Source organism: Pseudoliparis swirei, chromosome 21 (assembly GCF_029220125.1).
Source record: "Pseudoliparis swirei isolate HS2019 ecotype Mariana Trench chromosome 21, NWPU_hadal_v1, whole genome shotgun sequence".
Lineage (NCBI taxonomy): Eukaryota > Metazoa > Chordata > Actinopteri > Perciformes > Liparidae > Pseudoliparis > Pseudoliparis swirei.
This window is the reverse complement of record NC_079408.1, coordinates 17,879,434-17,894,842: the sequence shown is the minus strand read 5'-3', so window position 1 is coordinate 17,894,842 and position 15,409 is coordinate 17,879,434. Positions and strand designations below refer to the sequence as shown.

At 42.8% G+C, this 15,409-nt stretch overlaps 1 protein-coding gene across 4 annotated transcripts in view; it reads left to right on the top strand.

Annotated features, from left to right (window-relative positions):
• The first annotated feature begins 771 nt into the window (after positions 1-771).
• The window catches only part of map4k2 (mitogen-activated protein kinase kinase kinase kinase 2), a 53,208-nt gene continuing 38,570 nt past the window's right edge, over positions 772-15,409 (top strand). For all 4 annotated transcript variants that reach the window (XM_056442725.1, XM_056442726.1, XM_056442723.1 and 1 more), the window contains exons 1-4: positions 772-1,113; positions 13,410-13,467; positions 14,110-14,200; positions 14,515-14,579. In XM_056442725.1, coding sequence (XP_056298700.1) covers positions 1,021-1,113; positions 13,410-13,467; positions 14,110-14,200; positions 14,515-14,579 — 307 coding nt within the window. In that variant the 5' untranslated portion in view covers positions 772-1,020. The remainder of the gene's footprint in view (positions 1,114-13,409; positions 13,468-14,109; positions 14,201-14,514; positions 14,580-15,409) is intronic.

Here is a 15,409-nt window from a genome sequence, read left to right as displayed (position 1 = left end):
TTTATCGATAGATATAGTTGAGTATCATCTGCATAACAATGAAAGTTTATGGAGTGTTTCCTGATAATATTGCCCAAAGGAAGCATGTATATGGTAAATAAAATTGGTCCAAGCACAGAACCGTGTGTGTGTGTGTGTGTGTGTGTGTACACACACACACACATCAGTGGGAGAAGTATATGTTCTCAGCAGGAGAACAATGGTAAACACAGCCTTGGTAGACATGGTGAAATGAGGACTGTGTGAGAAGTACTGAGAGCAGCTGTGAAAGTGAGACGTGGTGTTTCTGTTGAACCCGACAGCTCGACCTTCATCACTGTGCACAATTCAAAATACCTGAACACAGACACGGATGTGATTTAAGACAGTCCACTACTAATAGTATTAAGCCAATTCACACCAAGAGAAAACGATAGAGAATTATTTTTTTCAATAAATAATTGAATTTAAATAGTTTTTTAAACCGTTACACCGGCGCCAGACCCTGAATATGCGGTTTATATAATGTAGTAGTTTGAATTCATCACAATTATTATTATTTTTGCATCACTTCTAAGTTGTGTCTTCTTAAAATTAAAGTTTGCCAGACGCTTGACTTGAGCTTGCTTCAATAGCGGCACGTGTCTCGTGTTAACGGTCATTACGTCATGGTTATGTGTGGACTGCCGGTCCCCGTAATGACGGGATGTCCTCTGCGTCACGGAGACGCGGCGCTATTGTTCTGGCCCTCCCGGGCTTCCATAGTCAGAGGGAAGCGGCGTGTCTCGGGGTTTGAGTGCAGTGTGCAGCGACTGCGCTCGTGCGTGATTGGACTCTAGCGACAGCGCGCGACACAGACGGGACGCCTCGAGCGTGCCAGCCCGCGCGCGCTCTGCCAGTCGAGACACCAGCAATTAGTCCGCGCCAATTAGTCCCGTGAGTCCGCAGACAGAGCCCGTTCTCTCTCCCGGGATGTGCGAGTAACCCGCCAGGCTCACGCGCAGCACCCGGAGGTGCCCCCGGTGACGCCCCCCGGTGACCATGGACCGGATCGGGGTCTCATTCCTGGACCCGTTGGACGACTACGAGCTGATCCAGCGGATCGGCTGCGGTACCTACGGGGACGTGTTCAAGGTGAGAGGGACAGAAAGAGACGTGTTCCTGTCCGCCAGGTGGACGGGTCGGATGTATACATATATATGATGATATGATATGATATATATATATGTACATATATATATATATATATATATATATGTATATATATATGATGTCACTGTATTGCCTCTATGAGGGTCAGAGCCTTTTCACCTGCAGATCGCTTCATCTACAGATCTCATATCATTTGTCAAAATAATGTTAATTTTACAAGAAAACAAACCTTATACATGTATAAGTATTTGAAGTGATTCTCTGGGGAATAGTCGTTGGAGAGGGTGTGTGTGTGTGTGTGTGTGTGTGTGTGTGTGTGTGTGTGTGTGTGTGTGTGTGTGTGTGTGTGTGTGTGTGTGTGTGTGTGTGTGTGTGTGTGTGTGTGTGTGTGTGTGTGTGTGTGTGTGTGCACATCTTATAACATCTTCCACCGTGATGTCATTTCCTGTTGTGAGTTTGATATGTAGTATTTCTATTGATCTGGATGGCATAAATACCCAAAGATAGGAGAGTCAGTTTTTTCTGATAATTCTAGGAATAGAAACCCCCGACTAGTGCCGCAGCGATAAATCTGTTGAGATTAATAACCGATTAATCCAATGAATCACTTTTGATGGGAAAAAAGTCAAATAATCGTACTTCTCAAATGTCAACTCCCTGATATCTAACCGACGTCTCCAAACAGACACATTCACTCGACGTCATATGATGAACACAGTAGTTGCTTTGGGAATATCTGACTAATCCCGGCGCTTGATGTGAGGACCTTACAGCGTATAGCCGATATAAATTACTGGCGTGACCTCTGAAGGTCGACGGATGCTGTTGTGGCTGGATTTCTTCCTTTTTGGTCGATTCTGACTAATCTCTTAACCTGATGCATATAAACTTGTATCTCTCTCCTATCTGACTGCTGGTGAGACGCCACAGAATACTCACCCTCTGGACCTCAGTAATCAAACACCCACAGGACACAGAGAGTTTGGATCAGAGTTCAATTCACGTCGATTTATTTGTAACCAACAGTTTCACAAATAAACCTGGTCTGGGTCCGGTAGTGAAGACAACAATTTCCCTCCACATCTGTCTTTCCCAAGCCCCGAACAAACACATACACATATTATTTATACATCCCACTCAATGCAGGTGCCGCCTCCGTCCACTCCCTCATTACATATTAGTCCTCGTCACTCAGAGTGACCTCAGTGTGACCTCAGTGTGACCCCTGTCCCAGTCCAAGCTGGTTACTTTAAGGAATGTGGAGGTTTCTTGCTGACGTCTCCCCCCTCGTCTCTTCTCTTATCTTATTGTGTCTGAGCCTCCTGGTCCTCTCTGCAGTCTCCTCTCTACCGGTTCAGACTGGAGTAGCACAAGGCCGCTGAGTCTGTCTCTGTCTGGAGCTGTTGACCCTTGTCTGAGGGAGAGAGCTGTGTGTGTGTGTGTGTGCCCTCTCAATCATCTTTGTAGATGTCATTTAAGCCTAATATAACACAATGTAAAAGTTTAATACACCCTATGTATATGTGTTGTGGAAGCACCCAATTTGAAACATGTTACCCACCACAATGCGTTCTCTCGTCGGAGCTGGTGGGGTGACCCTCCGCCCTCGTGTGGAGGAGCAACCTCGGTGTCAGGATGCAAACATCCTGCAGCTCCACGGAGCCGTGTGCATCCGGCACGACACAACTATGTGTTTGGTTTGGTTGTCTTTTTTTTTCTTGTCACTTTTTCTTTTTGCCCCCGGACCAGAAACATTTATTATAAAGACCAAGGATTCATCTGCTCTTCACCCAGATGGAGTCTCCTTCTTCATGATCGCTCTTCTCCAGAGTCTCGGGTCATTTATTTAAGTGCTTTGGTCCAAACTGAGCCTGTGGTGTTCCGGGCCCTCACTTAGAGAGCTGGGGACGGGTCCAGAGCCCCCCAGAGAGTCCAGAGCCCCCCAGAGAGTCCAGAGCCCCCCAGAGAGTCCAGAGTCCAGAGCCCCCCAGAGAGTCCAGAGCCCCCCAGAGAGTCCAGAGCCCCTCAGAGAGTCCAGAGCCCCCCAGAGAGTCCAGAGCCCCCCAGAGAGTCCAGAGCCCCCCAGAGAGTCCAGAGCCCCTCAGAGAGTCCAGAGCCCCCAGAGCCCCCAGAGTCCAGAGCCCCCAAAGAGTCCAGAGAGTCCAGAGCCCCCAGAGAGTCCAGGTTCAGAGCCCCCAGAGAGTCCAGAGCCCCCAAAGAGTCCAGAGTCTCCCAGAGTCCAGAGCCCCAGAGTCCAGAGTTCAGAGCCCCCAGAGAGTCCAGAGCCCCCCAGAGAGTCCAGAGTTCAGAGCCTCCCAGAGAGTCCAGAGCCCCCCAGAGAGTCCAGAGCCCCCCAGTGTGTCGAGGCCTCCAGAGTCCCAGACAGCAGGAGACGCTCACAGGACACAGCATCATAATCATGTCATAATGGATAGATATATAGATGATGGATGGATGGATAGATGGATGATTAGATAGATAGATGGATGGATAGATTTATAGATAGATGGATGGATAAATATATGGATGGAAAGATTTATAGATGGATGATGGATAGATAGATAGATGGATGGATAGATATATAGATGGATGAATGGATAGATTGCTAGCTAGACAGATAGATGGATAGATATATGAATGGATGGATGGATATATATATATATATATATAGATAGATATATGGATGGATATATATAGATGGATGGATAGATAGATAGATGGATGGATATATATATAGATATATGGATATATCTATATATATATGGATGGATGGATAGATACTGCATATAGATATCGATGGATATAACTCTAAATCTGTCCTTCTGTACACATGACATCTATTGTTCTGTCCATCCTGGAGAGGGATCCTCCTCTGTTCTCTCCTGAAGGGTTCTTCCCTTTTTTTCCCCCTGAAGGCTTATTTGGGAGTTTTTCCTGGTCCGATGTGAGGTTTTGGGGCAGGGATGTCTATGTGTACAGATTGTAAAGCACTCCGAGACAAATTTGTAATTTATGAAATTGGGCTATACAAATAGACTGAATTGAATTGAATATATAGATGGATAGATGGATAGATATATAGATATATACTGTATATATATCTATATCGTTATTGTTAATGTGGTAATGACTATTCTAGGTGGAAGTGTCTGGTTTCTAATGAAATATCTCCAGAGGTGTATCGAGGCCCATTTCCATCAACGATCACTCCAGTGTTCTAATGGTACATTGTGTTTGCTAATCGCCTTAGAAGACTAATGGATGATTAGAAAACCCTTGTGCAATTATGTTAGCACAGCTGAAAACAGTTATGCTGGTGATATAAGCTATACAACTGGCCTTCCTTTGAGCTTGAAGTTTGAAGAACAAAATTAATACTTCAAATATTAATCATTATTTCTAACCTTGTCAATGTCTTGACTATATTTTCGATTCATTTTTCAATTCATTTGATAAATAAAAGTGAGTTTTCATGGAAGACACAAAATTGTCTGGATGACCCCAAACTTTTGAACGGTAGTGTATATATATATATATATATATATATATGGATCCAAAGCGAGTGAACAGAAGTCACCAGAATGTGAAACGACCTCTCGTCCTGTGAGGAAGGAGCCGGAAGACATTCACATCGGGGACTAAAGAGTTCAAATGCATAACCACAATTGTACATAATATTTTTGTTCTTGCGTTGTCATGGTAACGTAGTAATATGTTGCATCAAAGTGTGGTTCCACACACACACTAATGGACACTTTAAGAACTCAAAACACAAATCCAACCAGCCGGACATTCTGACACAGCAATGTCCGGCTGACTGTAACGTGTGTGTGTGTGTGTGTGTGTGTGTGTGTGTGTGTGTGTGTGTGTGCAACCAGTGACACACAATGGCCCATTCTCACTCCCACTCCGGCCTCTGGTCATGTGACGTGTGGGCTTCACTGGACTCTCGGTGCCCTGTCTTGTTGTCTTGATCCTCGTCCTGTAGGTCCTTCAATCCCAAATGACTCGAGTCGTTTTTGTTGTTGTTGGTTTTGTTTTTGTTGCAATACCAACTTTTAAAAAGTGTTTCACCAGGCTGGCAACCAGGCAGCAGCTTCTGGTGGTGAAACTGTTTTAGTCGCCTTGTTTTTGGAGTACATCAGCCCAATAATGAAAATGTAACATTAAAGAATACAAACCATATTTTTCCTGATACACGATGAATTATAATCTGAAGTGTGATCAGTTAACGGTGTGAGGTCAAAGGTCAGAGTTGTGATCAGTCGTGCAGCTGTTGTCATGTTCACAGATCCCATCTCTCATCAGCTGAGTCCTCGGCATTCAATTCACATTATTTCGTTTAGCCCAATATCACAAATTATGAATGTGCCTCAGAGGCTTTACAGTCTGTAACATAGACATCCCTGACCTTTGACCTTTGACCACATTGGATCAGGAACAACTCCCAAATAACCCTTCAGGGGGAAAAAAGGGAAGAAACCTTCAGGAGAGCAACAGAGGAGGATCCCTCTCCAGGATGGACAGAACAATAGATGTAATGTGTACAGAAGGACAGATTTAGAGGTTAAATACATTCAATGAATGTGACAGAGTGTATGAATAGTTCATAGTAGGCATATTCCACGATGGAGACCTCCACGATCCATCAGGCAGATGGAGGTAGAGAGGAGTGGGCGGAATCTCAACAGTGGGCGGAGTCTCAACAGGACAGTGGCGTAGTCAGGAGCAGGAATTCCACGACCCAGACCTCGATGATCCATCAGCAGATAGGATCTATGCCGTCTCATAGGGTCCGATGACCCCATGAGACGTGAAGTCAAAAGGACTCCGGGGAGAAAGCAGAGTTAGTAACGTGTGATTGAGAGATGAAAATTCATCCCTAAGAAGAGAAAAGAGGAGATAGGTACTCAGTGCATCCTAAAACGTCCCCCGGCAGCTATAAGCCTATAGCAGCATATCAAGGGGCTGGACCAGGGCAAACCTGATTCAGCCCTAACTATAAGCTCTGTCAAAGAGGAAGGTCTTCAGTCTACTCTTAAACGAGGTGACTGTGTCTGCCTCCCGGACTGAAGGTGGAAGCTGGTTCCATAAAAGAGGAGCTTGATAACTAAAGGCTCTAGCTCCCATTCTACTTTTTAAGACTCTAGGAACTACAAGTAGTCCCGCATTTAGTGAGCGTAGCTCTCTAGTGGGGCAATATGGTACTACAAGCTCCTTAAGATATGATGGAGCATCACCAATCAAGGCTTTGTACGTTAAGAGAAGAATTTTAAAAGTGATTCTTGATTTTACGGGGAGCCAGTGCAGAGCAGCTAGTGCAGGAGTGATGTGATCTCTTTTCTTAGTTTTAGTGAGAACACGAGCTGCAGCATTCTGGATCAACTGGAGGGGCCTAAGAGACTTATAGAGCAGCCTGATAATAAGGAGTTGACCTAAAAGACTTATAGAGCAGTCTGATAATAAGGAGTTGACTTAAGAGACTTATTAGAGCAGCCTGATAATAAGGAGTTGACCTAAGAGACTTATAGAGCAGCCTCATAATAAGGAGTTGACCTAAGAGACTTATTAGAGCAGCCTGATAATAAGGAGTTGACTTAAGAGACTTATAGAGCAGCCTGATCATAAGGAGTTGACTTCAGAGACTTATAGAGCAGCCTGATAATAAGGAGTTGACCTAAGAGACTTATAGAGCAGCCTGATCATAAGGAGTTGACCTAAGAGACGTATTAGAGCAGCCTGATAATAAGGAGTTGACTTAAGAGACTTATAGAGCAGCCTGATCATAAGGAGTTGACTTTAGAGACTTATAGAGCAGCCTGATAATAAGGAGTTGACCTAAGAGACTTATTAGAGCAGCCTGATCATAAGGAGTTGACCTAAGAGACTTATTAGAGCAGCCTGATAATAAGGAGTTGACCTAAGAGACTTATAGAGCAGCCTGATAATAAGGAGTTGACCAAAGAGACTTATAGAGCAGCCTGATAATAAGGAGTTGACCTAAGAGACTTATAGAGCAGCCTGATAATAAGGAGTTGACCTAAGAGACTTATAGAGCAGCCTGATAATAAGGAGTTGACCTAAGAGACTTATAGAGCAGCCTGATAATAAGGAGTTGACCAAAGAGACTTATAGAGCAGCCTGATAATAAGGAGTTGACCTAAGAGACTTATAGAGCAGCCTGATCATAAGGAGTTGACCTAAGAGACTTATTAGAGCAGCCTGATAATAAGGAGTTGACCTAAGAGACTTATAGAGCAGCCTGATAATAAGGAGTTGACCTAAGAGACTTATAGAGCATAATAAGGAGTTGCAGTAATCCAGTCTCGAAGTAACGAACACGTGAACCAATTTTTCTGCATCGTATATGATTCAAGTGGTTGCCACTTTCTCATACTGGTAGCCATTAGTGTCATTTTAGCATGAAGAATAATTGTGAATGCCTTACCTGTTACCTATACATGTTACCTATACCTGTTACCTATACCTGTTACCTATACCTGTTACCTATACATGTTACCTATACATGTTACCTATACCTGTTACCTATACATGTTACCTATACCTGTTACCTATACCTGTTACCTGTTACTTATACATGTTACCTGTTACATGTTACCTGTTACCTGTTACTTATACATGTTACCTGTTACCTATACATGTTACCTATACCTGTTACCTGTTACTTATACATGTTACCTGTTACCTATACATGTTACCTATACCTGTTACCTATACATGTTACCTATACCTGTTACCTATACATGTTACTGGTTACCTTTACCTGTTACCTATACCTGTTACCTATACCTGTTACCTTTACATGTTACCTGTTACCTATACATGTTACCTATACCTGTTACCTGTTACTTATACATGTTACCTGTTACCTATACATGTTACTGGTTACCTTTACATGTTACCTATACCTGTTACCTATACCTGTTACCTTTACATGTTACCTATACCTGTTACCTGTTACTTATACATGTTACCTGTTACCTATACATGTTACCTGTTACATGTTACCTATACCTGTTACCTATACATGTTACCTGTTACATGTTACCTATACCTGTTACCTTTACATGTTACCTATACCTGTTACCTGTTACTTATACATGTTACCTGTTACCTATACCTGTTACCTGTTACATGTTACCTATACCTGTTACCTATACATGTTACCTATACATGTTACCTGTTACATGTTACCTATACATGTTACCTGTTACTTATACATGTTACCTATACATGTTACCTTTACATGTTACCTATACCTGTTACCTGTTACTTATACATATTACCTATACCTGTTACCTATACATGTTACCTATACATGTTACCTGTTACATGTTACCTATACCTGTTACCTGTTACTTATACATGTTACCTATACATGTTACCTATACCTGTTACATGTTACCTATACATGTTACCTATACCTGTTACATGTTACCTATACATGTTACCTATACCTGTTACCTGTTACTTATACATGTTACCTGTTACCTATACATGTTACCTATACCTGTTACCTGTTACTTATACATGTTACCTGTTACATGTTACCTGTTACCTGTTACTTATACATGTTACCTGTTACCTATACATGTTACCTATACCTGTTACCTGTTACTTATACATGTTACCTGTTACCTATACATGTTACTGGTTACCTTTACATGTTACCTATACCTGTTACCTATACCTGTTACCTTTACATGTTACCTATACCTGTTACCTGTTACTTATACATGTTACCTGTTACCTATACATGTTACCTGTTACATGTTACCTATACCTGTTACCTATACATGTTACCTGTTACATGTTACCTATACCTGTTACCTTTACATGTTACCTATACCTGTTACCTGTTACTTATACATGTTACCTGTTACCTATACCTGTTACCTGTTACATGTTACCTATACCTGTTACCTATACATGTTACCTATACATGTTACCTGTTACATGTTACCTATACCTGTTACCTGTTACTTATACATGTTACCTGTTACCTATACCTGTTACCTATACATGTTACCTGTTACATGTTACCTATACCTGTTACCTATACATGTTACATGTTACCTATACCTGTTACCTTTACATGTTACCTATACCTGTTACCTGTTACTTATACATATTACCTATACATGTTACCTATACCTGTTACCTATACCTGTTACCTATACATGTTACCTATACCTGTTACCTATACCTGTTACCTATACATGTTACCTATACATGTTACCTATACCTGTTACCTGTTACCTATACCTGTTACCTATACCTGTTACCGGTTACCTTTAAATGTTACCTATACCTGTTACCTGTTACTTATACATGTTACCTATACATGTTACCTGTTACCTGTTACTTATACATGTTACCTATACCTGTTACCTATACATGTTACCTGTTACTTATACATGTTACCTGTTACTTATACATGTTACCTGTTACCTGGCCTGTTTCACAACGGTTTGAACTGGTTGTGTTTCCATCTCTCTTCAATATGGAATGAGGACGTCTCATGATGGAGACATTACGAAAGGAATAGACTTTATGTGATAGTGGCTCATTCATCTGAAGCTGCTTCTACATGCTACATTCTACATGCTCCATGCTACATGCTGCTGCTGCTCCATGCTACAGGCTGCTGCTGCTACATGCTACATTATACATGCTGCTACATGCTACATGCTGCTCCATGCTCCATTCTACATGCTGCTACATGCTGCTGCTACATGCTACATTCTACATGCTGCTGCTCCTCCTATATGCTACTGCTGCTGCTGCAGGCTCGTCTACGTAAACATGTCGCAGACGCTACTATGACCGTAGTAACAGGAAGCCCTGATGTAGAACAGGAAGACAACAGGAAGTGATGCAGCGAGGTTGCGTTGAGGCGACCTGCTCGTTGTGTTGTGAACACTCAGAGAGACCGACGTTCCCAGGAAGAACGGAGGAAGCTGAAAACACAGCGAAGCTGCTTGGAATCAACATCCCTCATCTCCTCTTCGTAGTCACGCTCACCGACCCCCCCCAACCACACAGGAACATGAAGGGGCCGCCTGGAACCGACAATGGTTCTTCAGAGTGATGCCATAGAAGAACCATTTCTGGTTCCACAAAGAACCTTTCAAACCAGGGTTCTTTAAAGAACCATGTCCTTAAAGAGTTCTTCAAAGAACATATGAAGGCATCTCAAAGAACCTTAAAAACATGGTTCTTTATGGCACCATGTCTGGTTCCACAAATAACCTTTCAAACCAGGGTTCTTTAAAGAACCATTTCCTTAAAGAGATCTTCAAAGAACATATTCAGGTGCCTAAAAAGAAACAATGTTTCAGTAGGTGATGGTTCTTCGTAGAACCACAAAGCCTCTTAAAGAACCATTTAAGAACCTTTGTAGTTCTGTGCGTGTGTGCACTGGTTCGGGTCGCTCTGCTACTGGACTCTGTCATGATCTGGAGTTTGTGTCTCGTTTTGTGTCTTGTTTTGAAGTCCTTGTGTCGTCTCCCTGTGATTGTCTGCCCTGGCCCTGATTGGTTCCTCCTGTGTGATTGCTGGCCCCGCCCTCATTGTGTTCACCTGTGTCTCGTTCCCCGTTGTCCAATCACCTCCGCCTGCCTGTGTATGTAAACCCTGTTCGTCTCATTCCCAGTGTGGCTTCGTACTGTTTGGTCCACGTTTTTGTCGTTCCTGTCTGGTCTGGTCTGTGATTTTTGTAATTAAATAGTTTGTGCAGTAATGTCGGTGTTTGGGTCCTCTCTTTCTGCGACAACCGTGACCACACATGACAGACTCCTCAGTACTAAAATCTCAACATGACTATTTAACCCTCGTCCAGCACCAGGTTGCCTGCTGTGGATCTTCAGGGATCCACAGCTGATGGATAGAGAACATTTGCTCTCGTGCGATCTGCTCGGTTGAAAGCGTCTCTGAGACCTGAAGCGGGTCTGAATGCCGAGTCATTGTCATGTTGTTATTTATAAGGCAATTCTTAACGTACTTCCATCTTATCTATGTAAGTTAATTCATCAGGAGGCTGCCGTCTTCTCTCTGTGACATATGAAGAGGCCTCCTCTCGTTCTCTGTCCCTAACGTCCGTCTGGAAATGAAAAAGTGTTTTCAGGTTTGCTGCAGACTGATCGGGTCTAGGGGAACCGGTTCTCTCTTGAGGTGTTTTAAAAAATAGATGTAAAGAGTTGGAGGAAGGTTCCTCTGGTTGTAGATGTTTGGTGAGATGTGTACACCGGTGTGAACTGGGATCTGATGACTTGAGTCTTAGTTTTGGTTTTACTCTGTGATCAAAACATTCTGTTTATTTGTTATTGTCTGTCACTGTTTTATGTCATATGTCTGACACTTAGTGTAATGTGCTGCTGCTGTCTGGGCCAGGACTCTCTTCTTGTAAAGAGGCTGTTCCTGGTTAAATGAATTTAAACAAAATAAATACATAAAATGCTCTTGGTATGGAATCGATAGGCGGTTCAAGCCGAGACCAGACGGCAGACTGAACTGTTGAAGTGAGCCTGTTCTTCGTCATCCAGATGGTCATCAGTTGTGTACATGCAGTCTGTTTCTTTTCTTCATGGGTCTGGCGGAGCTTCAACCACAACGTCACATTCTTTATTTGGGAAGTGTTGTATGTGATGGATCAATAGTTCATAATTCATTTTAATGGCAGCCTTCGCTCTCTGAGAGTACTTTCATGAGTCTGAGGGTCGCCCTTCAATCAGAGGATCGGTGGTTCGATCCCCAGCTCTGCTAGTCCATGTCGACGCGTCCTCGGACAAGACGGTTAACCCCAAATTGCTGCATGAATGGGTGGATAGAGTCCTGATGGGCGTTGGCTCCTCCCACCAGCGTGTGAATGGGTGGATAGAGTCCTGATGGGCGTTGGCTCCTCCCACCAGCGTGTGAATGGGTGGATAGAGTCCTGATGGGCGTTGGCTCCTCCCACCAGCGTGTGAATGGGTGGATAGAGTCCTGATGGACGTTGGCTCCTCCCACCAGCGTGTGAATGGGTGGATAGAGTCCTGATGGGCGTTGGCTCCTCCCACCAGCGTGTGAATGGGTGGATAGAGTCCTGATGGGCGTTGGCTCCTCCCACCAGCGTGTGAATGGGTGGATAGAGTCCTGATGGGCGTTGGCTCCTCCCACCAGGGTGTGAATGGGTGGATAGAGTCCTGATGGCAGGTAGCTCCTCCCACCAGCGTGTGAATGGGTGAATGATGATGAGTAGTGTTGAAGAGCTTTGAGTGATCAGAGATATACAAGTACAGTCCATTTATGATCTTTTGTGTCATCATTACAAATATACTACAGTAAAAAACGTGAATTTAAAACGGCTACCTTAAATATCTGCAGAATATATTCACATCAAAAGAAACAGCAGACGTGTTGTCTCCTGGTGTCATTCCTCCACAGCCCTCTGAAGGCAGGCGCTGTCGGCCGGTGGCTGTCCAGGGGTGATGGCCGTGGCCTCGACGTCTGCAGCTCCATGACAACAGACAACATGGCTGCAGGGGGAGGGACTCACACACGTGTTCAGTCACCGGGCCGTAAATCATAAGAGAAAACAAACACGTGGAATTTCATGAATCATTTATTTTACATAAAATGAAAAACACTCTTAACTCTGTATCCAACGTATATCCAGGAGGCCATTAGTTTAACCTTGGGACTGACCTCACACACCTTGGCCATAACTCAAGAATTAATCTGCTAATTATGGCAAACGTCGAATAGGTTAAATGATAAAGTGGTTATGTTATAATGGTTATGTTATAATGTGTATGGTTATGTTATAAATGCATATGGTTATGTTATAATGGTTATGGTTATGTTATAATATGTATGGTTATGTTATAATATGTATGTTATGTTATAAATGCATATGGTTATGTTTTAAATAATGTGTATGGTTATGTTATAATGGTTATGGTTATGTTATAATATGTATGGTTATTTTATAATATGTATGGTTATGTTATAATATGTATGTTATAAATGCATATGGTTATGTTATAATGTTTATGGTTATGTTATAATGGTTATGGTTATGTTATAATATGTATGGTTATGTTATAATGTTTATGGTTATGTTATAATGGTTATGGTTATGTTATAATATGTATGGTTATGGTTATGTTATAATATGTATGGTTATGTTATAATGTGTATGGTTATGTTATAAATGCATATGGTTATGTTATAATGGTTATGGTTATGTTATAATATAAATGCTCCATCCCTTTCAGGCTCGGTACATCAGGACATCTGAACTGACGGCGATCAAGATCGTCAAGCTCGACCCTGGTGAGTGTTTATAAAACAGATTTGTTCTAGGAAGATTAGTTTGAATCAAACTGTATGAATAGTGACATTTGGGGAATTCTGCCTCTGTCCGTCAGCTAGAATAATAATATAGATCAATATCTGAGAAGACGGCCTTGGAGAAGAAAAGGTCAGATTCTCTTCAGTTTTAGGTATGAATCAATCTTATTATAATTTACTTCCAGTTTGGTATTTAATAAGTCATAATAAGATTATTTAATAATTTTTATTTGACTCCCAAATTGTCGGACTGTTTTTAAAACACAAAAAACAAACATATATATATATATATATATATGTCTGTGGTATCACACTGGTAGCAGCATGTCTGATGACACTCTTCGATAAACTAAATTAAAGGGCACATATCGGACATGTTTATGTTCAGGCTTATCTTTGTATTTAGTCCATGTTTACATGCTTTAAGTATTGTGTGTGTGTGTGAACCTGTGTTCTGTCCCTTTAAGACCAGTCTGCTCTGTCAGTTTGCTCTGTCCCCTTCAAGTGAAGGATGTGTCAGGCTTGTAAACCAGCGCTCCCACTAGCCTAACCCACATGTGCTGGTCTCTAAGTGTCCCTCTAGTAGTCGCTCAGCACACACTGACGCTCTGTCCGTCTGTCCAGGTGATGACATCACGTCCATCCAGCAGGAGATCACCATGATGAAGGAGTGCAAGCACAAAAACATTGTGTCCTACTTCGGCAGCTACCACAGGTGCTGCGTGTGTTCTGACCGCCTGACAACTTCCTAAATTGTCGGGGGAAGTTGACTTGTATCCCCCCCACAGCTACCCCACCCCCCCCACAGCGCTGCTGATGGACTCCTCCCACTGACTGTAGTTAGATTGTTGGCACAGCAGCCGGTGAAGGATACAGTCTGTGATGGAGGGCGTTGTTAGGGAGCGCTTCCTCTGATACTCAATGCTGCAACTAGGAGAGCACAGCCACGCCCAGCACCCAGATAACTGGTGTCTGACACGAGCTGTGTGTGTCTGTGTGTGTGTGTGTGTGTGTGTGTGTGTCTTCCAGGAACACCAAGTTGTGGATCTGCATGGAGTACTGCGGTGGAGGGTCACTTCAGGACATTTACCACGGTATAAATAATGTTGAGTTCTGAATGTGTAGCACATCCTGTTGTATTAATAATATATATATATAATATTAGTTATATCTGCACTCCTCACAACGTGCTTCATTACCAGTGAAATAAAAAGTGTAAATGTTCTTTTGTTCCTGAACCAGAGCAGCGTGGAAAAGATCCACAAGTTCACAACTTCTCAGAAATAATGTGGCATTCATGGCCCAGTGGGACGAACAGAAACTCTTTGGACGTGTACTGATGTGTACTGTCTTTTAAAAATAGACGTTGCTTACGTTGTTTTCAGGTGGTGATGCATACAATACGTTTGTTATGTAACTGCCGCTAGTAAAGAACATGTGCTTAAAAAATCTAAGGTACAATAAGTCAGTGGTGACACACGGGACATGAACAATGGTCTCCTGAGTGAAAGTCCCATGTTTGTTTGACCACATCAAGAGATAACTACTCATTATTAATAATGACCCACAAGGACACTGTCCGATCTCACTCCTCATGTCTAAACCCAACCATAAAGCCACGAGTGTGAGCCAATCAGAGGCCGAGGAGGGCGGGCCTTCGCTTTAGAGGCGTTTTCATTATTCTGTCACATGACTGATCCATGTGCTCGTGTTTGTACGCCACAAGGCAACGCGTACACACAGCTACAGATTACTCACCCGTCACACACACACAAACACATGCACACACACACACACCTAGACTCACACACCTACACACATAAACACATGCACATACACACACACCTAGACACACACACACCTACACACACAAACACATGCACACACACACACACCTACACACACACACATACACACACAAACA